The 23268-nt window shown below is 36.0% G+C and overlaps 1 protein-coding gene across 2 annotated transcripts; it reads left to right on the forward strand.

The window, feature by feature from the left end:
* Positions 1-400: 400 nt before the first annotated feature.
* LOC131953088 (histone-lysine N-methyltransferase SETDB1-B) lies at positions 401-23011 on the forward strand. 2 transcript variants are annotated; one of them, XM_059316120.1, is made up of 32 exons: positions 401-542; positions 1511-1547; positions 1745-2044; positions 2581-2779; positions 3013-3112; positions 3634-3744; positions 4643-4817; positions 5543-5625; positions 6780-6882; positions 7260-7371; positions 7946-8027; positions 8145-8218; positions 8568-8641; positions 8753-8811; positions 10281-10401; positions 11089-11233; positions 11741-11953; positions 12193-12357; positions 14495-14597; positions 14866-15049; positions 15243-15428; positions 15858-15973; positions 16438-16542; positions 16892-16985; positions 18462-18604; positions 18812-18856; positions 18992-19054; positions 19388-19524; positions 19657-19758; positions 20163-20278; positions 22106-22194; positions 22610-23011. In XM_059316120.1, exons 3-32 carry the CDS (start codon positions 1787-1789, stop codon positions 22725-22727), a joined length of 3675 nt encoding a protein of 1224 aa, XP_059172103.1. In that variant the 5' UTR covers positions 401-542; positions 1511-1547; positions 1745-1786; the 3' UTR covers positions 22728-23011. The 2 variants fall into 2 exon arrangements, with proteins under 2 accessions (XP_059172103.1, XP_059172104.1); XM_059316121.1 differs by having other exon boundaries at positions 402-542; positions 12196-12357; positions 22610-23010.
* The last annotated feature ends 257 nt before the right edge of the window (positions 23012-23268 follow it).

The raw sequence follows: 23268 nt of genomic DNA on the forward strand, positions 1-23268 counted from the left end.
AACAGGTGACGAGTAGTGCATTGTTTCAGAAAGTATGTTACACCTTTGCATTTTAAAATTAAAAATTTAAGAACTGAAGTTAAATATTTCGCGTTTGTTAAAGATATCTTTGAAAATTTCTATAAAAGGTTGATAAAATTGGGGTGGTAGGTGAAATAAATGTGACGTTATTTAGGGGTCTAACATTTCGTGACGAATTAGTGACGAAGAAAAGGGGAACATGGGTCAAATAATCGCCAAAAATAGCGTAGCGTCCTCTATGGACAAATCTGAATGCTAAAGTGTAGGGCCTAGGGCCTAGGTCAAGTTTTTGTCTAGATCTAGAATCTAGATCTAGATTGCGTAGAAAATCTCCTGGCTTTGAAGTTTAAATGTCATACAAGGGAAATAATAATGATATTATCTTCAGAAAAGGCCAGCAACGTTTTTTTTAAAACATTGAATTTGACGTCCTAAACGTTTAGAGATAATATTTACTTATCTATCCAAAATTCTAATAGTAATACTTGATATTATGTAGATCTATATACCAGCCATTTAAGGTAACAGTGTCAGACTATGCTTATCACCATAAAAAATAAATAGGCCTATCTTTTTTTTTAGTCTAGTTTTGTACCGCTTCACGGCTTCTCACAGAGCCCAAAAGTTGGTCAGTGGCGAGGCTACTCTGTAATCTAGCGTAAGCAAGCCATAGGGGCCCGAGGCATTTAGCCATGATTTAGGGACCCTTTTCCCTCTTAAAAAAATTAAAACTTTTTACGTTGGAATTTTAAAATTTCTTTCATATAGGCCTAAACAATTTTAAAAATAAAATGAAAATTCTGTTTCTCTTCTAGATCTAGATCTATTGTTACTAATTATTGTAATTTGTAATTGTAGAAAGTAGAAATAATTAAAAGTTCCAAAAAGGCCCCAGTCTGTGTGTCAGTGGCATAGCTAGGATTTTCGGGCCCCTTTGCAAAAATTATCAGTGGGCCCCCTTCGTCAGCCTTTAGGCTACAATGGAGTTAAACGAAGAATTCAACTGTTACTTATGATGGAGAATTTAAAAAATAATAGGCCTATAGGGGCCTAATAAATATTCTGTAGGCTACATTTTATATTTTATATGTTGTGTCCGGATTGTGTTTATACTATATTAGTATGCAGTTTTGTAAAAATATTGCAGGCTTAAATAGGCTAATTTGTTTTTTTAAGTAAACAAACACAGTAGCGTCACAAGGCGGGGGCAGAATTGCGGTCCACATCGGATTACAGCATTCATGCATGACAAGACATTGTAAAATTTACTGTCAAAACTAAGTTGTATCCAGATAAAATAATAAAGATTAGCGAGAGAGGGTTAACACCCCTCGGAAAATGCAAAATTGTTGGGGACGATGGTGTGACACCTTTAGTTAACACGTAGGATAACACCCGACCTTGTGACGCTACTAACCAAACAGATTTTTTTTAAAAAAATTGCTCATGATTTATTTAGATCTGTTTTTTTAAATATTTTTCTTTACAGATCTGGGTCTAAAGGACCTAAGGCACAGAGAAGGCAGGTTAGTAGACTCTATATGAATAGAATAAGATCTAGCTTCTAATTAGAGCTGAAGTCAGTCACTACCCACTCACTTCACCACCTACTGAATTCTATTATGATTTATGCCTATACCTGCCCCATGGGCCTTAATGTTTGGAAGGGCACTTAAATTTTAAAAAGAATTATTAAATTATTATTTCTTTATTTCATCTGCAGTTATAAACAAATTAAAGAATTATACTGATAAATAATTATACAATGGATACACCACAAGTTCAGAGCCTACAGGATAATGGAAATAGAGAACAGGATGTTGATAAGATACAGATAACTGATGATGATGAAGATGATAATGACGTTGTTATCATGGATGAGAAGGAGGTGGAAGAGGCAGAAAAGGCAGCAACACATTTAACTTTGAGTGAAATATCAAAAGCAATAGAAGAGGCTAAAGAAATAGCAAAACAGACGGAGAAGGAGATCGAGTATATGAGTAGAGAGCTGGAGAACATGCAGGTACACTCAACTCAACCATTCTTTTTTAAGAAACTAAATTCAAACAAGTTTTTATTTTTAATTAACAGACATGCTTCAGAGTGAAAGTGGAAAAAAAAATTGCTAAATCTGTTAGCACTTTATGTGGAAAATAATAAGGTTAAACTTGGAGATGGTGGGGTATAGACCAATTATTAATTTGAAGTAATTTTTGTAATAAGCATGGGCGTTGTACTTTATTTTTTTTTCTTGGAGTTCCCATGACTGCTAATTTTATTGTAAAAATTAGGTTTGTATAATTTTGATTTACTTGTCTTACTTAGGGCCTTTGTTTTTTTATTTTAGATAAACAACATAAATTATAATTGATACATGAATATATCCCAGTCTTTACATTCTATAGCAGCTTGCTTTAAAAACTCTGAATATAAACCTTTGTCATGAGTAATTTATTTATGACAGCAGTTCCACTTAAGTATGTAGATAGAGTCAAAAAATGATATCCTGGCATACAGTCAATGTGTTCAGTTTATTCTTGTTTGAAAATTTAATTTCAGTGCAATTTGAGTGACACCGTATACAAAAGCCTGCAGTTTTTGGTTAATAACCCAAAGTGCCAGATCAATATTCCAATAGATGAGCCAACTTTGGACAAGATGATCAACAGTGTGTTGGAGAGCTTGCAGCCAGAGGACTGTGGGGATCTCACTGAGAATGAGTATCACAGGATCAATGACAAGCTGACCCTTCTTGAAAGTAATCCAAGCTTTCTATTTGTTAACTTTATGTGTAAACAATTTTGATTTAGTAGTTTTAGTTTTTTTTTTAAAATTTTTTTTTGATGAATACCTTTTTAGAGTAAATATTTGTTTTCATATTGTGTAGCTTTGTATAGTAAAAGTATAAAATACTAACCTATCTTTTAAAATTATTATTTCTAGATTAAAATTTAAAGTAATTTGATTGAATATCATATATCATTGTTCTAGGGGCTAATCAATCAGTTTCAAAGCTTTTCCTTGACTGCCATGCAAAACTCAAACAATTTAAACAAGGTCTTTTGGCTGAAACAGCAGAGGTGGAATCAAAGTATGTTTTATTTCAAGCTACTCTGAGAACTCTTTCTATCCTAAACCTTAGAAACATGTTTTACTAATTTTTACATTCTTTCTGTCATTTTGCTTAGAAAAAGTGTTAAACGTTCTTAGAATGTTATTTAGTCATTTTGTAAAACTTAATTTATTGTTTAGTAATTTTCATTTTAAAACTTAGTTAATCATTATATAGTTATCATTAGGAAAGGTAAATAGATATGTAAAATATGTTTTATACAACAATATGATTGCATTGGTAAGTTTGAACAAAAAACACATATGAAAAATAGATGAATGTTTGTAAAAAAATGGATTATGTGTACAGTTTTATTTGTCTTAGCATTGGCAAGTTTGGAAAACCCTATGATATATGTGTTGTGTGAACTTGTTTTCAATATGTTTATGTGTATGTCTTTATGTGTCTCTAGCATTGGCAAGTTTGGAAAACACCATGATACATGTGTTGTGTGAACTTGTATTCAATATGCTTATGTGTATGTCTTTATGTGTCTCTAGCATTGGCAAGTTTGAAAAAACCATGTCAGAAACCACCCTGCTGATTGACAGTGATGATGAAGATGCTAGCGCTGTCTCCATCATCAAATCATCCAAAGCTGTGCCACAGAGGTACGTCATCTTTTTATACCCAACTTTTATTCAGTTGCGTCAGGTTTTTATACCCAACTTTTATTCAGTAGTGCCACTTGCGTCAGGTTTTTATACCTAACTTTTATTCAGTAGTGGTCACTTGCGTCAGGTTTTTATACCCAACTTTTATTTAATAGTGTCACTTGCGTCAGGTTTTTATACACAACATTTATTCAGTAGTGTCACTTGCATCAGGTTTTTATACCTAACTTTTATTCAGTAGTGGTCACTTGCGTCTGGTTTTTATACCTAACTTTTATTCAGTAGTGGTCACTTGCGTCTGGTTTTTATACCCAACTTTTATTCAGTAGTGGTCACTTGCGTCAGGTTTTTATACCCAACTTTTATTCAGTAGTGTCACTTGCTCCAGGGCAGTGATGGTCTAGTTTTTGTCTACTGTTTGTCAATCTTTTAAACAAGTTGTAACATGAAAATGTACATGCTATATTTTTAAACTTATTCTCTAATTATAGAAAGTTTTAAAAAGTTATTCTTTGAGCCTGTTGGTCCATTATACCAGATAAGCTAGTTAAGTAAAGTTCCTTTTTGAGCCTGACTGTCCATGAGGCAAGTGAAGTAAATTTCACCTGTTTCTGGGACCATGGCTTATGAAGGGATGGTGTTGTCACATTTACTTTCACTAGCGTGAGTCAGGTACCGACCATAGCTGGGTGGATTCAGGGACTTCTAACTAACTGACTCAAGCCCAACTTGTAACTTTTAAGTTATCAACTGATCACACCATCCAATATTTTTTTTCGTATCAAGAATGAGTTGATTCACATTTTGTGATAAACTTATTTTCTAAATTATAAGAAAAATAGCTCACAAAGAATGAATTGATACATTTTTAATGATAAACTTATCTCCCAAGCAGCCAGGAACAGAACACACGGAGTGGGAAGACAACAGCTCCATCAGCCGTATCACCTCTACATCCTCAGCTACAGAGTGCTTTAGAATCTCCCTCCCTAGAACAGTTGCGATCTAATTTTGTCAGTGCTGTACACAAATCAATGCCTAATCTTATATCTAGTCTACAAAATCAACAGGTAATTATGCACAAATCAATGCCTAATCTCATATCTAGTCTACAAAATCAACAGGTAATTATGCACAAATCAATGCCTAATCTCATATCTAGTCTACAAAATCAACAGGTAATTATGCACAAATCAATGCCTAATCTCATATCTAGTCTACAAAATCAACAGGTAATTATGCACAAATCAATGCCTGATCTCATATCTAGTCTACAAAATCAACAGGTAATTATTGTTGCTGACTTAGTAAAATTCAGCCTGGGCCGTTAATTGCACAGATAAAGTAGTTCTTATTTGACCTGGGCAATGCTCAGCTGATTTGTTAGTTACACTTCAATGATTTGATCCAAAGCTGGGACACTGATTCAGAGTTTTGGGCTAGTTATTATAAGAAATCCTTTAAATTCATAAATTATTGTCATGCAATACCATAAAATGTCTGTTTAATGTTTAATTAGCATGTTTTCTCCATTAATTAGAGTTATTAAATTCATAAATTATTGTCATGCAATACCATAGAATGTCTGTGTAATGTTTAATTAGCATGTTTTCTCCATTAATTAGAGTTATTAAATTCATAAATTATTGTCATGCAATACCATAGAATGTCTGTGTAATGTTCAATTAGCATGTTTTCTCCATTAATTAGAGTTATTAAATTCATAAATTATTGTCATGCAATACCATAGAATGTCTGTGTAATGTTCAATTAGCATGTTTTCTCCATTAATTAGAGTTACGCAGAACCCCAGGCCCAGACACAAACATCCCAGGACAGTCAAACTGCGAGGTCAACCACCCTGCAAACGGCCAAGTGGTAAGTACTAGCACACAGTGTACCAGTGGACTTGTATAATTTATTTCTTGTTTTATCTATAGTTTCTTAAGTAGTTTATAAAAAATCTAATGTATTTGTTTAAGTGATGTATATAAAACATGATATCTATACAGAGATGATTGAAGTATTTACAATAGCTACAATTGATAGGGTTGCTCTCTCTCTCTTTACAGGCCAGAGCTCAAAGTTTCTGATAAATCTAAAGTATTTGTCTAAGTGATGTATATAAAACATGATATCTATACAGAGATGATTGAAGTATTTACAATAGCTACAATTGATAGGGTTGCTCTCTCTCTCTTTACAGGCCAGAGCTCAAAGTTTCTGATAAATCTAAAGTATTTGTCTAAGTGATGTATATAAAACATGATATCTATACAGAGATGATTGAAGTATTTACAATAGCTACAATTGATAGGGTTGCTCTCTCTCTCTTTACAGGCCAGAGCTCAAAGTTTCTGATAAATCTAAAGTATTTGTCTAAGTGATGTATATAAAACATGATATCTATACAGAGATGATTGAAGTATTTACAATAGCTACAATTGATAGGGTTGCTCTCTCTCTCTCTCTTTACAGGCCAGAGCTCAAAGTTTCTGATAAATCTAAAGTATTTGTCTAAGTGATGTATATAAAACATGATATCTATACAGAGATGATTGAAGTATTTACAATAGCTACAATTGATAGGGTTGCTCTCTCTCTCTCTCTCTTTACAGGCCAGAGCTCAAAGTTTCTGATAAATCTAAAGTATTTGTCTAAGTGATGTATATAAAACATGATATCTATACAGAGATGATTGAAGTATTTACAATAGCTACAATTGATAGGGTTGCTCTCTCTCTCTCTCTTTACAGGCCAGAGCTCAAAGTTTCTGATAAATCTAAAGTATTTGTCTAAGTGATGTATATAAAACATGATATCTATACAGAGATGATTGAAGTATTTACAATAGCTACAATTGATAGGGTTGCTCTCTCTCTCTCTCTTTACAGGCCAGAGCTCAAAGTTTCTGATAAATCTAAAGTATTTGTCTAAGTGATGTATATAAAACATGATATCTATACAGAGATGATTGAAGTATTTACAATAGCTACAATTGATAGGGTTGCTCTCTCTCTCTCTCTTTACAGGCCAGAGCTCAAAGTTTCTGATAAAGTTCTGGGAAAAAAATTCAATGATGTCTGGTACAGTGGAACCATTCTGGACATATACCCACCTTCTGAAGGCATAGAAGTAAGTCTTCCTGTGGCTTCATAAACAAACTATTATTTTAAAAATGTCATTTAAAAGTACTAGCAGTCATCTCCTCTGTATGATACTTTAGTAAGCTATAATGAAATGGATGAGATTTCTGTGTAGTAACTTCTGTATGATACTTCTGTAAGCTATGATGCAATGAATGAGCTTTCTGTGCAGTAACTTCTGTATGATACTTCTGTGAGCTATGATGCAATGGATGAGATTTGTGTGTAGTAACTTCTGCATGATACTTCTGTAAGCTATGGTGAAATGGGTGAGATTTGTGTGTAGTAACTTCTGTATGATACTTCTGTGAGCTATGATGCAATGGATGAGATTTGTGTGTAGTAACTTTGAGATCTGTTCAACAGTGGAGGTGTAAGGTCAAGTTTGATGGTAAAGGTCAGAAAGTTTTGCCTGGTAAACATGTCGCGTACAGGGAGCCAATCACATTTTTTATAAGAGTTGGAACACGTGTAGTGGGTGAGTTATTTCTGTTTGCTGCGATGTCTAAGTTCTAAACTTTTGCAAGTAAATAAACAATGTTACCATATTATTTAAAATATTTTGTTTTAAAAAAAATCTACATTATGGTCTTGCTATTCCATTTATCTTATGTGCCATTTTGATAGTTGTATAGAAGCAAAATGTAACTAAATTTCCTAATGTTACTACCAGGCTTTGATATTACTTTTAAAACCACAGAGAAGATAAACACATTATGTATAACTTAATACCACTTAGTTCAGAATATGGCATCATTAAGAGTTTATAAAGGTTACACAGATGAGTTATTGTTGTATTTAAATAATTAAATCACTTGGTTTAACAGCCACCATGTTAACTAAGTGTGGAGCATTTATTTCAGTGGGTTAAAGGGGCAGATGGTGCGCAATCACATTAATTTAATTTTCTTTTAAAACACTAAAATACGGTTAAAAAAAATCGAGAAAGATTGCTACTTGTTTTTCTGTTTTCCAACACTCAAATTAAACTGTGTAAGGTATATTGTAGACACAAAGAAAATGAATTGCCACTGATTTTGTTTTTTTACCAGCTTTATACAGGGAAGATGATGCACCCAGCTCTTTCTATGCTGGGGTCATTGCTGAGGCTCCAAGTATAAAGAACAACAGAAGGTATGGTTTACAATTTTAATACATTAGTAGATCAGTGTGAGAAATCATAAAATTGTTTTAATGTTTTAGCTATTTTTGTGTGTATCTGATGACATTGTGTTGTGTGTTTGAAATCAGATTCCTGGTGTTTTTTGATGATGGTTATGCCCAGTATTGCGATGCTAAAGAACTTCACAAAGTGTACATGCAGAGTGAGTAACATTTGATACTGCAACCATTTTAAAATGTTAGCTGTAATGTGGACGATAGTGAACCTAATTAAAAATTGTCTGATAAGGAGTAGGTGAATGTAGATATTTAGACCATTAACCTGAATAGTCTATTGGGATTGAAAGGAAACCAATTTTTATTTATTTAGATAACTAGCATTATAAGCTTATGTTTTTACAAATTTTTTTCAGTTGATAAGATCTCCTACAGATGACCCCTACCCCGCCCCTTTGAACAACCACTGTGTTGTAATGTAAACATATGGCATCATTTAGTGATGATAGCTGTAATATTTTTCCCTTTAATGGCTGCTACTTGTTTGATTTGCAGGTGAAAATGTATGGGAGGATATCAACCCTGATACAAGTGCCTTTATTAAAGAATATTTGCGCATTTATCCAGAGGTAATCCAAAACATTGAACTATTGTTATCAATTGTTTTTATTACTCAATGTTTAACACTTACTTAAAACTAGCCAGTGAAGTCTTAAATTTTTCTTTATCCCATCTGTTAGAGACCAATGGTGAGGCTATCTAAAGGACAGGTGGTGAGAACAGAGTGGAATGGAAAATGGTAATGTTTCACCTTTACAGCTTGCTTGGTTTAGGTTTTCTTTGTACAGTCATTGTTCTGTTCATATAAAGAAAAACTATGATAAAAATGTTTAAAAATGTGATAGAATCATTTGAAGCTGTTGTTAATCTTTGTTTGAAGCTGTTGTTAATCTTTGTTTGAAGCTGTTGTTTATCTTTGTATGAAGCTGTTGTTTATTTTTGCTTGAAGCTGTTGTTTATCTTTGCTTGAAGCTGTTTTTTTATCTTTGCTTAAAGCTGTTGTTTATCTTTGTTTGAAGCTGTTGTTTACCTTTGTTTGAAGCTGTTGTTTATCTTTGTTTGAAGCTGTTGTTTATCTTTGATTGAAGCTGTTGTTTATCTTTGTTTGAAGCTGTTGTTTACCTTTGTTTGAAGCTGTTGATTATCTTTGTTTGAAGCTGTTGTTTACCTTTGTTTGAAGCTGTTGTTTACATTTGCTTGAAGCTGTTGTTTATCTTTGTTTGAAGCTGTTGTTTACCTTTGTTTGAAGCTGTTGTTTATCTTTGTTTGAAGCTGTTGTTTACCTTTGTTTGAAGCTGTTGTTTATCTTTGTTTGAAGCTATTGTTTATCTTTGTTTGAAGCTGTTGTTTATCTTTGCTTGAAGCTGTTGTTTATCTTTGCTTGAAGCTGTTGTTTACATTTGCTTGAAGCTGTTGTTTATCTTTGTTTGAAGCTGTTGTTTACCTTTGTTTGAAGCTGTTGTTTATCTTTGTTTGAAGCTGTTGTTTACCTTTGTTTGAAGCTGTTGTTTACATTTGCTTGAAGCTGTTGTTTATCTTTGTTTGAAGCTGTTGTTTATCTTTGTTTGAAGCTGTTGTTTATCTTTGTTTGAAGCTGTTGTTTATCTTTGTTTGAAGCTGCTGTTTATCTTTGTTTGAAGCTGTTGTTTATCTTTGTTTGAAGCTGTTGTTTATCTTTGTTTAAGCTGTTGTTTATCTTTGAAGCTGTTGTTTATCTTTGTTTGAAGCTGTTGTTTACCTTTGTTTGAAGCTGTTGTTTATCTTTGTTTGAAGCTGTTGTTTACCTTCGTTTGAAGCTGTTGTTTATCTTTGTTTGCAGCTGTTGTTTACCTTTGTTTGAAGCTGTTGTTTATCTTTGTTTGAAGCTGTTGTTTACCTTTGTTTGAAGCTGTTTATCTTTGTTTGAAGCTGTTGTTTATCTTTGTTTTGAAGCTGTTGTTTATCTTTGTTTGAAGCTGTTGTTTACCTTTGTTTGAAACTGTTGTTTATCTTTGTTTGAAGCTGTTGTTTATCCTTGTTTGAAGCTGTTGTTTATCTTTGTTTGAAGCTGTTGTTTATCTTTGTTTGAAGCTGTTGATCTTTGTTTGAAGCTGTTGTTTACCTTGTTTGAAGCTGTTGTTTATCTTTGCTTGAAGCTGTTGTTTATCTTTGTTTGAAGCTGTTGTTTATCTTTGATTGAAGCTGTTGTTTACCTTTGTTTGACCGCAGGTGGACTGCCAAAGTTCAAGAGACAGATGCCAGTCTTGTGAAGATGTACTTCCAGGCAGACAAGAGAACAGAGTGGCTGTATAGGGGCTCTACTAGGCTAGAGCCTCTGTTTAGAGCTTTGGTAGGCTTTAGGTTTAGCAAGAGAACTGGCTGTATAGGGGCTCTACTAGGCTGGAGCCTCTGTTTAGAGCTTTGGTAGGCTTTAGGTTTAGCAAGAGAACAGAGTGGCTGTATAGGGGCTCTACTAGGCTAGAGCCTCTGTTTAGAGCTTTGGTAGGCTTTAGGTTTAGCTAGAGAACAGAGTGGCTGTATAGGGGCTCTACTAGGCTGGAGCCTCTGGTTAGAGCTTTGGTAGGCTTTAGGTTTAGCTAGAGAACTGGCTGTATAGGGGCTCTACTAGGCTGGAGCCTCTGTTTAGAGCTTTGGTAGGCTTTAGGTTTAGCTCAACACTAATGTATCTGTTTTAAATGTTAGTGAAATATCTGGTAGGCTTCATGTCTAGCTCTACACGAATGTATCTGTTTTAAATGTTAGTAAAATATCATTTGAGACCTGCTGGTTCTTGAGACTGATGAAGTAGAGTTCATCTGCTTCTGTGAACTTAGCATAGAAACAGATGTGGCCAGCACAAAGCTCACCGTCACATCATATGATCTTTAGCTCTGGCATTGAACTCCAGTACTGTGGGCTAGTACCCATATTCTCTACCACTCAACCATGCAGCGTCACAGCTTAAATTCGTTAGCTGACTCACCAGCTACTTAAAAAATGTTTAGACTTGCATGTCTGGTTATTTCTCTCCCTGTAGGCCAATGCTGATGCCATTAAAACAGCGGGCAGTGCCAAAGGACGTAGACACAACCTGAACATGAGGCCATCTGATGACCTCCAGAAACCCTCTGTAGAGTACACACGGGGGGCAGTGGATGAAGACAGCAGTTCCTCTTCTAAAGGTATGTTAGTTTTTACTCTCTGGCTGGGGAAGGTTGGTTGGTAATATCAAAGTCTGATTAAGGCTTATGATTTGTCATTGCAAAAACGGCCTGTGAAAATATTTGGGCAGATAATTGAATAGGATCCATATGCATTCATAATTTTGGCTCAGGCTAGGGACAGTTCAGCAGTTGTTTGTTTATTCACTGTACTTACACATTTTGTTTTTAAACAGCTTTATGGGAATGTATTCAACTTGAAAAATTTGTTTTGTTTTGAGATAGTCTTCATTGAGCTCAATAAGTTGGAAATAAGAAGGATAATTTTGTTGGTCAAAATTTTAAAAATATTTCCTATACCTAGTCAAAAAAAATGTCCGACCCCTGTTTTATTGAGTCAAAATTTAGCTTTTACTAATTTTGATCAAACTAGCTAATTTTATAACACTGGCTTTTAGTTTCTGTTTAATAATTTGTAACGTTCTTTTAAAAATTAGTTTAATCGTGAAAAAATTATTTGTCTATCAGCTAAATCATCTGGTCGTACTTCTGAAGCAACTAAGAAAAAATCCAATGTGGCAAAGAAGAGTACAGGTGGTTCTGTTGACACCAGCGATGCATCAAAATCTGGCCAGTGGGAGGCACCATGGATCAAATATCAAAGGAAAGCTACCCCTGGCAGCCAGAGGTCACTGAGTACAGACTCCGCATCACAGGACTCGGATAAAACAAACAACAGAGGTATTTTTTTTTAAGCAGCATTGTTTTTTTAGAAAGACGTTATGTATTTTAGGCTTTTGTTTTGCTTATTCACTGCTAAATCCGTTCCCTAAACTTGCCCCAAGTCATGACCCTGATCCTAACCCTGAACCTACCTGTGACACAGACAGAAAAAACTGACAAGAATCCACGCCTCTCTTTATTTATACATTTTTTCTAGATATTTAATATTTTTGTACTGATGTAGTGTATTATGTCAGCAGAAAAGCGTCAGTCCCATAAAGAAGGAAACAATAAAAGCAGTAAAGACATTGCCAGTGTTTTACAAGAGAGGCTAGCCCAGGTGGAATATGATGAGGAGCAGGCTACTGGGGAGAGAAGGGAGATTATGCTGGACACAAAGGACAGAGTTCGTGTCCCTTACAGTCAGTAGCCCTATTCATTTTATGACTTTTTTTTCTTCATGGTTGATTTAATTAAATAAATTCATACAGTTTTAATAATGTATATGCATGTATTAATTTTATTATCTACTTTGAATGCTTCATCATTAATGTATTGCAAGCATAACAACCATAGTAAATTTTAGCATATTTATTCATGGTATTAAATGTTGTATACATGCACAGAGAATAGACCTCATATACTGGTGCGCGGACCTTTGACCACAGGTGCTTTGACCATAGGGGGTTTGACCATAGGGGGTTTGACCACAGCGGAGCTTTGACCATAGGGGCTTTGACCATAGGGGGTTTGACCACAGCGGGGCTTTGACCATAGCGGTGCTTTGACCATAGGGGGTTTGATCATAGGGGGTTTGACCATAGGGGGTTTGACCACATGTGTTTTCTAAGCAGAGGGTCTTTGATCACAGGTGGTCTATCAACTGGTGTTTGATCACAAGCGCTGTGTCCGGCTTTGATCATAGGTGTGATACAATTAACACGATTTTATACATGTTTCCTGAGAGTACGTTAATAGAAATTAACATGTATTTAAAAAGCCAAGAACTATATTTTAGTCTCCACATAAAGGCTGGTGCTAGGCCTCATAGATTTATTTTAAATATAAATGAAACACAAATAATGCGACATATAACAAGTTTCACAAATAAATAACGTAGATGTACTTGAAAATACATAGCATATATAAAGGATTAAGCTCTCCTATAATAACAAGATCTTGTGCAACTATTAAAGCTTTGCACTTACAAGTGCAATTCTTCGTACACCGCCAAACGCGTGACCCGTCCTAGCGTTCTCTGTGTAGCCAAAACTCGTGGCCACGATACAACAAAGTTCTTTTACCTTTTTTCGACGTGCTATACTCTCCAAGATTCTCCATGGTTTTGACATAGAGTAGTTTAGATGACTTGTATTTATACATGATAACAAACTACCTGAGATCAAAGACCCTATGTGGACAAAACACCTATGATCAAAGCCGGACGCAGCGCTTGTGATCAAACACCAGTTGATAGACCACCTGTGATCAAAGACCCTCTGCTGAGAAAACACATGTGGTCAAACCCCCTATGATCAAACCCCCTATGGTCAAAGCACCGCTATGGTCAAAGCCCCGCTGCGGTCAAACCCCCTATGGTCAAAGCCCCTATGGTCAAAGCTCCGCTGTGGTCAAACCCCCTATGGTCAAACCCCCTATGGTCAAAGCACCTGTGGTCAAAGGTCCTAGGACCCATATACTGAGGTCACAGCAACAGATGAAATCTCCTTCATCCTATCCATTGTCTGTTGAATAACACAGTGTAGTTGGGGGGTCGGCGTGGTCGAGTTGGTAAAAGCTCATGGTTGCTAAACCGAAAAGTCTCGAGTTTGAACCCTCGGGCAGATGAGGCTCGTTAGCTGGGGACAGCCACTCTTCTAGGAGAGACAACTCCAAAATTAAACAACTGATGCCTTGTAGTTTGTTCTTGGTTGGACAAAGGCTATGGAAGCAAATCCAAAAAGAAAAGCAGGCTGAAATCGGAGTCAATGGCCTCAAAGGCGCATAACCAGTTGACACGTACCGCTTAATTGTGTTGGAGGCGTGGTCGAGTCGGCAAAAAGCTCATGGTTGATAAATTCGAACAAAGTCTCGAGTTCAAACCCACTGGCAGATAAATCTCGATCCCCTTCAACACTATTTAATTAAGAACAAAGAAGAAGATATAAATGTATATGCATGTATTAATTTTAATATCTATTTGGATTGCTTCATCATTAATGTTGGTCATTGCAAGCATAACAACCATCGCAAATGTTAGCAATTTTATTCATGGTATTAAATGTTGTACACATGCACAGAGAATAGACAGTGTGGTGAAGTGATAGAGCCTCCTGTTACTAACCCAAAGGTTGAGTTTATAACATGGGTTTGAGGCCATCCTGCTCTGATATGTACCTGCCTTTAGCCTGGGAAAGGAACTAGCTGACCACACAATCCCTTCATATACTAAGGTCACAGAAACATGAAATCTCCTTCATCTTCCACATTGACTGTCTTGTCTGTTAAATAACACAGTGTAGTCGCCATCCTAGTTTTTAGACTTTGTCGTTATTTCAGCATTGCACGAGTGTGGTCCAAAATGTGTGGAGGAATATAATGATTTAGACAAGTTCAAAGGTCGAAGTTCACATCTTAAACCACTGCTGTGTGGCTGGGAAAGGTGACAGCTTTAAATACCCACCAATAGATTGTTTTTCTTGTCTTTAGTCATGATTTTAAAATTATGTTTTAAAAATGAAATTTATAGTTTACAATTTTTATTTTTTTTTAAATTGTAAATGTTGTAGTGTTAAGACATCTGACTACAAAATGTGTTCATCTTGTTTGTATGTTCTGGATATTTTTAGCTTTTTTTTCATTCCTTTTTTTTTAGTTAATAATTTCTTTTAAACCTAGTTGTGACTATTTTACGTTAAACCTTGTTTTAGACAAGTCTGTAAGATGAGGCCAACCAGCAAACGGTACGTGATCTACCGATCTCCGTGTGGACGCAGACTGCGTAACCTTGCAGAAGTGGACAACTACCTGTACCTGACCGACTCCCAGCTGACCATTGACTTGTTTTGTTTTGACCAGCAGCTGCACGTTAACACAGAGTTTGTTCCTGTCAAGGTAAAATTTTTTTAATGCTTTCTGTGTAAAAAGATTTCCACTATCATATTGCTGGTATTTTATAAAAATTGTTTCAGCAAAGAAGTTTAACTTTTGCTTACTGTTTATTTACTAACTTGTTTAAAGAAATAGTAGAATTGATAGAACTTTTGCTAAGATTTTTCCGTTATTCACTGGTTTAAATTTTGTACAGACCTTCTGTGATATCAAGGACATGTCCTATGGTAAAGAAAATGTGCCGATATCATGTGTGAACGGAGTGGACCGCCACTACCCAGACTACCTGGAGTACTCAGTTCAACGCACCCCGTCCACAGGGGTCAACCTCAACCTTGACCCTGACTTTCTTGTTTGTTGTGACTGCACTGATAACTGTCGGGTAAGAAAACATTCATCCCCTAAAGCTGTAGCTTTGGAAAATATATTGGTTTTGTGAGTGCTTTTTTGCTTGTAGGGTTAAGGTCAGGATTGGGAAAAATATGTAAAGAAATTGATACTTGCAAAATTAATAGCTTTGTTTTGACCTACTCGTATTTTAAATGCTGTTTTTTTTTTTAATTTTTTAAATTTTAATCCCATAAAGGTTTAAAATTAACAGCTGTTTTAAAACATCAGCGTATAAATTAATTTAGTTAAAAAACTACAGACTTGCATTCTTTTTTAAGTAATATCATACTTTTTTGTTAATATTTATATTACTCTTTTATTTCTCAGGATTGCAGCAAATTTTGTAATAACTATATCAAACATGTTTATTTTAGGATCACAGCAAATTTTGTAATAACTTTATCAAACATGTATATTTTAGGATCGCAGCAAATGTGCATGCCAGCAGATGACTATTCAAAACACTTCATGTATAGGGGAAGTAGATCCTGATGCTGGCTATCTGTTTAAGAGATTACCTGAACCACTCTTTACAGGGTAAGTCACACTTATCCAGCCTACATCATTTTATTTACTCTAATTCAATTTTTCTTTCACCTTGGAGAATCAAAGCAACTGATATTTTGACAAAGAAGAAAATTTACCTAATTAATTTTTGTTACTGTTTATTAGCAATGAATACAAGTGATTTTTTTTTTCTTCAGAATTAACTATAAGAAAAATAATTTTTAATACCTTAATGTTTTTTAATTTTTTTAAAACTGGAGAACTAAAAAATCAGTTGCCACAGTTCTAGCAATTTAATAGTTGTATGCTATCACTCATGGAAGTTTTTGGTATAGTTGTAACAAATTTTTCATGCTTCAAAAAAAAAAGTAATATATACACATTAAAACTGTCGACAATGACAATTTTCCTAGTGGATCTGTCTAATATAGATCTTTACCTAGACTGTCTCCACGCCACACATTAACCCTCCCCTAAAATGTTTGAATCCCCAGGATTGTAGAGTGTAACTCAAGGTGTCAGTGTGACAGACGGTGTGCCAACAGAGTGGCTCAACATGGGTTGACTACCAGGCTACAAGTTTTTAAAACAGAAAAAAAGTTAGTATTTTCTACCTTTAACACTTGGTGATCTTTGTAGGTTATAAAGTAGATTGTGGGGTTACTACATAGTACAACGGTCAGATTGTTTGTTATGTAAGACTTAAAGACCAAAGCCAAATTTCCATTAAGAATTGGAACTTATGGGTTAACAAAAACCCACTTAAGCCTAGAAGTAAAAGGAAGTAATGCAAGTACAAAATAGTGTGTGTGTGTCTTCTAAGTTGTCACTTCTCATACAAGATAGGCACCTTATTGTTCATTGAAAAATTGAGCTGAAATGTTTATTCTAAAAAGTAACTAGTATTTGATATAAACAAGCTCTAACATGTCTCAAACTATCTACCAGAGGCTGGGGACTAAGATGCTTAGACGACATAGCTAAGGGCAGCTTCATATGTATATATGCTGGTCAGCTGTTAACAGACAAGGGAGCTAACGAGGTACATTCTAAAAAATATTTGTGTCTAATGTATTTTTGTTCTGCTTACCATGTTTTGTAATCTCCAGTGCTGGGAGAGTTTATTTTAGAACCTTTAAATCTTAGTGGTCAAGAACAATTCTCAGTAAAAAAATTAATCACTCCACAAAAACTTCCTGTTTGTTTGTTAGATATAGAAATATGAGTTGAAATCCTACATTGTTAAAACTAATTTGGTTGATTATCAGGATGCTAAATCTTATGGGGCTAATGTAGAAATTAATTGACCATCTTAAATGGGATGGTAAGACTTATGGAATAAACCGGGAGTAATCTCCCCTAAACTTTCGCGAATATTCTTATATGAAACAACGGGATGGCAACTCGGGATATAGACATGATTTTTAATCCATTTTAAATACTTAAACTTTTTAAAATAGAATAAAATCTCTTAGAAAAAAGAATTGCACATAGTGAACGCCAAATAAAATGTGCATAATAGTGCGGAATATTATTAGTACTTTATAAATTCACATGAGTTTTTTTGAGGAATCTGAAACAGCGAAAATTACTTCTTCTGGTCAACGGAAATTACTCAAAATTTGACAGAAGGCAGAGAATTAGAGAATCTTCGATTTTGATATAATACTTATATATGAAATTTCATACACCTAGCTTTAACGGTACTCAAGTTATCGTGTTTACACACAGACACACATACACACACACAGACATACGGACAAGATTGCAAAACTATATTTTTCCGACTCAGGGAGCTGTAAAAAATTGTTTTTTTTGCACGATTACAAGACTTTCTCTATACTTCGTATATATACGAGAAAGTAAAAAAGTGTAAAAATTAATTGCCCCTACTGTACAGGATGTTAACACATGGGGATGATGTAAAAATTAGTTGCCTCTATGATGATGTAAAAATTAGTTGCCCCTATTGTACAGGATGTTAACACATGGGGATGATGTAAAAATTAGTTGCCTCTATGATGATGTAAAAATTAGTTGCCCCTATTGTACAGGATGTTAACACATGGGGATGATGTAAAAATTAGTTGCCTCTATGATGATGTAAAAATTAGTTGCCTCTATGATGATGTAAAAATTAGTTGCCCCTATTGTACAGGATGTTAACACATGGGGATGATGTAAAAATTAGTTGCCTCTATGATGATGTAAAAATTAGTTGCCCCTATTGTACAGGATGTTAACACATGGGGATGATGTAAAAATTAGTTGCCTCTATGATGATGTAAAAATTAGTTGCCTCTATTGTCCAGGATGTTAACACATGGGGATGATGTAAAAATTAGTTGCCTCTATGATGATGTAAAAATTAGTTGCCTCTATTGTACAGGATGTTAACACATGGGGATGATGTAAAAATTAGTTGCCTCTATGATGATGTAAAAATTAATTGCCCATATTGTACAGGATGGTAAGACTTATGGGGATGATGTAAAAATTAATTGCCCCTATTGTACAGGATGGTAAGACATATGGAGACGAGTACCTGGCTGAACTGGACTTTATTGAAGTGGTGGAGAGACAGAAGGAAGGCTATGAGAGTGATGTGGAAATAGACTTCTCAGATGAGGATAACAACGCTAAAGAATCTGATGATGACAGGTAAGTTCTCACCTGGCTGGTACATGTTCACTTTAAAAAAATACACTAGACCATATTTGTACAAATATATTTATTTTAATATGCCATATGTGAATATATACTTATAATTTTAATATCATCAATTTGCAAAAGTATTATAATTTTAATATGCTCCATGATCATAAATATAATAATAGTCTAAATATATCCCATTGTTATTTGTTGTAGTGATTACATGCAAACTGGCAGTCCACCTGACCCCAACAGTCATAGGTAATTTTATTTGATCTATTTGCTTAATTATTTATGTATTGGAAGTTACTTTATGCCTTTGATTATTACCCCTATGTAATGAGCTAAAAATGGCTGACAGCTGTAAAGGTGAAGAAAATTGTCTTTCTGTTGTAGGAAGCTGAGGAAGAGAAAAGCTGCCCAAGAAAAAGCTAAAAAATCTGAAGAAGAAACAAAGATGTAAGTCAGTTTTGAGCTAAACCCACACAATCCAGATCTGTACACCCTCACAGTTACTCCAGCCAAACCATTGATCTCATCTAATGAGTAGTCAGACATATTTTTAAAAATTAATTACAAACTAAATGAAAACTATGGGTTTGAAATTCATGATGTGTTAGTTCATTCTTTATGTAGACTACATTATATAACTAACCCATGCTACCAACTAACAAAAATTTATAACAAGAATAATGTTTTATAAGTGAGTCAGAACTTTGAAAAGGGAGATTAGTACTATTGAAACCTTGTGTTGTTGATCGGACTAACTCCCATCTGCTGTTAATGGTTTAGCGCTGAGTCAGCAAAAGAGGATACAACAGTCAGTCAACCCATCAACATCTCTGATGATGAGGATGATGAAGAGGAGGATGAAAGTGAATCTAAAAAGGAAAAGAAAGAAGAGAAGCCTGAAACTGATACCATAGATAGTAAGAAACCATTTGAGATGTTTGTATTTCAGCCTTCACTTCTTCTATCTGCAGTAAAAGTGTTATGCATGTATTGCAGATGAAATTTATATTTTTTGTTAACTTGATTTTGTATCAAATAATTTTTCCCAGTTACCAAAAAACTGAGAAGTCGAGCAAAGAAGAGTACAGGTGGCTCTAGATTTAATTTGTCTACAACATATCACCAGGGGCAGGAACCTGTGCCAGAAAAAGGTAGATAACTGAATATTATCTCATGTTTTTTTTTCATGTTTAGTACAGCTTAGCTTGACACTTTGCTTGACACTTTTGTCTTAATTTTTGTCTTACTTTTATTTTATATTTCTTTCCCTTGACTTAATTGACTTTGATGACAATTTATCCTCTTTATCACTGGTGACTCTGCTAGACTCTCATTATTTCCCCCTCCCAGCTCAAGTTATCACCATTTACCCAAGTTATCTCCCTTTCCTGTAGTTATTCCCCCTTGGCTCCAATTATCCCCCTTGACTCTAGTTATTCCCCCTTGGCTCCAATTATCCCCCTTGACTTTAGTTATTCCCCCTTGGCCCCAATTATCCCCCTTGGCTCCAATTATCCCCCTTGACTCACATTCTATCCCTGTTCTGTGCTACCAGCAGGGGCAGCACCAGAGAAAAAAGAAAGGATACCCACCAGGATGTACTTCAGGGACGACACTGAGTGCTACATCATGGATGCCAAATCTATGGGCAATCTTGGGCGATATCTCAATGTAAGTTTCTCATTACATCCATAGTTACTTAAACAGGTTAGTCGAACTGACTACTGTTATAACTGTCTCATGACCTAACCCAACTGACCACCTCTCTCATGACCTAACCCAACTGACCACCTCTCACATGACCTAACTCAACTGACCATCTCTCACATGACCTAACCCAACTGACCACCTCTCACATGACCTAACCCAACTGACCACCTCTCACATGACCTAACTAACCTGACTACCTCACAGATGACCTAACCCAACTGACCACCTCTCACATGACCTAACCCAGCTGACCACCTCTCACATGACCTAACCCAACTGACCACCTCTCACATGACCTAACCCAACTGACCACCTCTCATATGACCTAACCCAACTGACCACCTCTCACATAACCTAACCCAACTGACCGCCTCTCACATGACCTAACCCAACTGACCACCTCTCACATGACCTAACCCAACTGACCACCTCTCACATGACCTAACTGACCTGACTACCTCACAGATGACCTAACCCAACTGACCACCTCTCACATGACCTAACCCAGCTGACCACCTCTCACATGACCTAACCCAACTGACCACCTCTCACATGACCTAACCCAACTGACCACCTCTCACATGACCTAACTGACCTGACTACCTCACAGATGACCTAACCCAACTGACCACCTCTCACATGACCTAACCCAGCTGACCACCTCTCACATGACCTAACCCAACTGACCACCTCTCACATGACCTAACCCAACTGACCACCTCTCACATGACCTAACCCAACTGACCACCTCTCACATGACCTAGCTGACCTGACTACCTCACAGATGACCTAACCCAACTGACCACCTCTCACATGACCTAACCCAGCTGACCACCTCTCACATGACCTAACCCAACTGACCACCTCTCACATGACCTAACCCAACTGACCGCCTCTCACATGACCTAACCCAACTGACCACCTCTCACATAACCTAACCCAACTGACCGCCTCTCACATGACCTAACCCGACTGACCACCTCTCACATGACCTAACCCAACTGACCACCTCTCACATGACCTAACTGACCTGACTACCTCACAGATGACCTAACCCAACTGACCACCTCTCACATGACCTAACCCAGCTGACCCCCTCTCACATGACCTAACCCAACTGACCACCTCTCACATGACCTAACCCAACTGACCACCTCTCACATGACCTAACCCAACTGACCGCCTCTCACATGACCTAACCTAACTGACCACCTCTCACATGACCTAACCCAACTGACCACCTCTCACATGACCTAACCCAACTGACCACCTCTCACATGACCTAACCCAACTGACCACCTCTCACATGACCTAACCCAACTGACCACCTCTTACATGACCTAACCCAACTGACCACCTCTCACATGATCTAACCCAACTGACCACCTCTCACATGACCTAACCCAACTGACCACCTCTTACATGACCTAACCCAACTGACCACCTCCCACATGACCTAACCCAACTGACCAACCCTCACATGACCTAACCCAACTGACCACCTCTCACATGACCTAACCCAACTGACCACCTCTTACATGACCTAACCCAGCTGACCACATGTCACATGACCTAACCCAACCGACCACTTCTCACATGACCTAACCCAACTGACCACCTCTGACATGACCTAACCCAACTGACCACCTCCCACATGACCTAACCCAACTAACCCACCTGACCACCTCTCACATGACCTAACCCAGCTGACCACATGTCACATGACCTAACCCAACCGACCACTTCTCACATGACCTAACCCAACTGACCAACCCTCTATCATTACAGCATAGCTGCAGTCCAAATGTTTTTGTCCAAAACATTTTTGTTGACACACATGACCTCAGGTTTCCATGGGTGGCATTTTTTGCTGGACAGTAAGTTTCATCTTTTTCTATAAGTATCATCTATTTGGTAGCAGTAAGTTTCAATTTTGTTCTCTATCTAGCTGTAGGCTATAGTAAGTTAGTTTTGTTTTCTAGTCAGTTTGTCATTTTATCATTAATATTACTGTAAATTTTTGTCTTTTTGTATATCACCCACTGGCTAAGAAAAGTTAATTTAAAAAAAAATTTCAGTTGTTTAAAAGTGGGGTTTTTAGAACTATTTTTTATGCAACATAGCTCAGAGTTGCACTAGTGTCAATTTTATTGGTTTATTTTCTGACAGCATTTAGATTTTGAACTGTGTACTTGTCATGTGTACTAAGGTGTTGACCTGCTTTTGTGTGTGTACTGATAGTCTTGTGTGTGTGTACTGTCTGTGTGTACTTATAGTCTTGTCTGTGTACAGGTACATCAGGGCAGGTACAGAACTCACCTGGGACTACAACTACGAAGTTGGCAGTGTACCTGACAAGGTGCTCTACTGTTACTGTGGTTCAGCCACATGTAGAGGGAGACTACTCTAGGTTTATGTTTACAAAATGTTGTTTGGTTTGTATAAAAGTTCGCTTCTATTCTGGAGAATCAAGCCCAAAGAATTGTCTTTCTTACTGGCTGAATTCTGCTAGAAATTCTTTAAAAAAATATATTTTAAAGCTATTGATGTAACAATTTTGTTTCTTTATCAGCATTGACCAGATCATATTTTTTAAATGTTTGATAGTGGTTCTAGTTAACTATGTTCTCTAAAAGATTTGTTTTGCTCATGTAGTTGTACAAAAATATGTCTTGTAAATAAAATTTGTAACTTTGTATGTTTTATATTAAATCAAATTGAGCTTAAAATATTTTCTATTTGTCCTGAAGTGGGAAAATTCAAATTTTTTAACTATAAATGAACTGATTTCAAACAGGAACTTGTCAAATATTTCATTAACATCTCAGATCCTGAGACAGTAACACATTGAATCACAAAATGTTAACACAAGCAGGGCAATATAACTAATAACCAATTGATAATGTGCTGACAATGTTAACACAAGCAGGGCAATATAACTAATAACCAAT

The sequence above is a fragment of the Physella acuta genome, unplaced genomic scaffold (genome assembly GCF_028476545.2).
Source record: "Physella acuta isolate Inbredline_101_S28 unplaced genomic scaffold, ASM2847654v3 ptg000904l, whole genome shotgun sequence".
Lineage (NCBI taxonomy): Eukaryota > Metazoa > Mollusca > Gastropoda > Physidae > Physella > Physella acuta.

What these genes read in the sequence shown, in the direction of transcription:
- LOC131953088 (XM_059316120.1), top strand. Translation starts at nt 1,787, where the DNA reads ATGGATACACCACAAGTTCAGAGCCTACAGGATAATGGAAATAGAGAA. An exon ending in TCTGAAGAAGAAACAAAGAT is followed by an intron (nt 19,055 to 19,387) that starts GTAAGTCAGTTT and finishes TTAATGGTTTAG; the next exon opens with CGCTGAGTCAGCAAAAGAGG. An exon ending in ATCTTGGGCGATATCTCAAT is followed by an intron (nt 20,279 to 22,105) that starts GTAAGTTTCTCA and finishes CTATCATTACAG; the next exon opens with CATAGCTGCAGTCCAAATGT.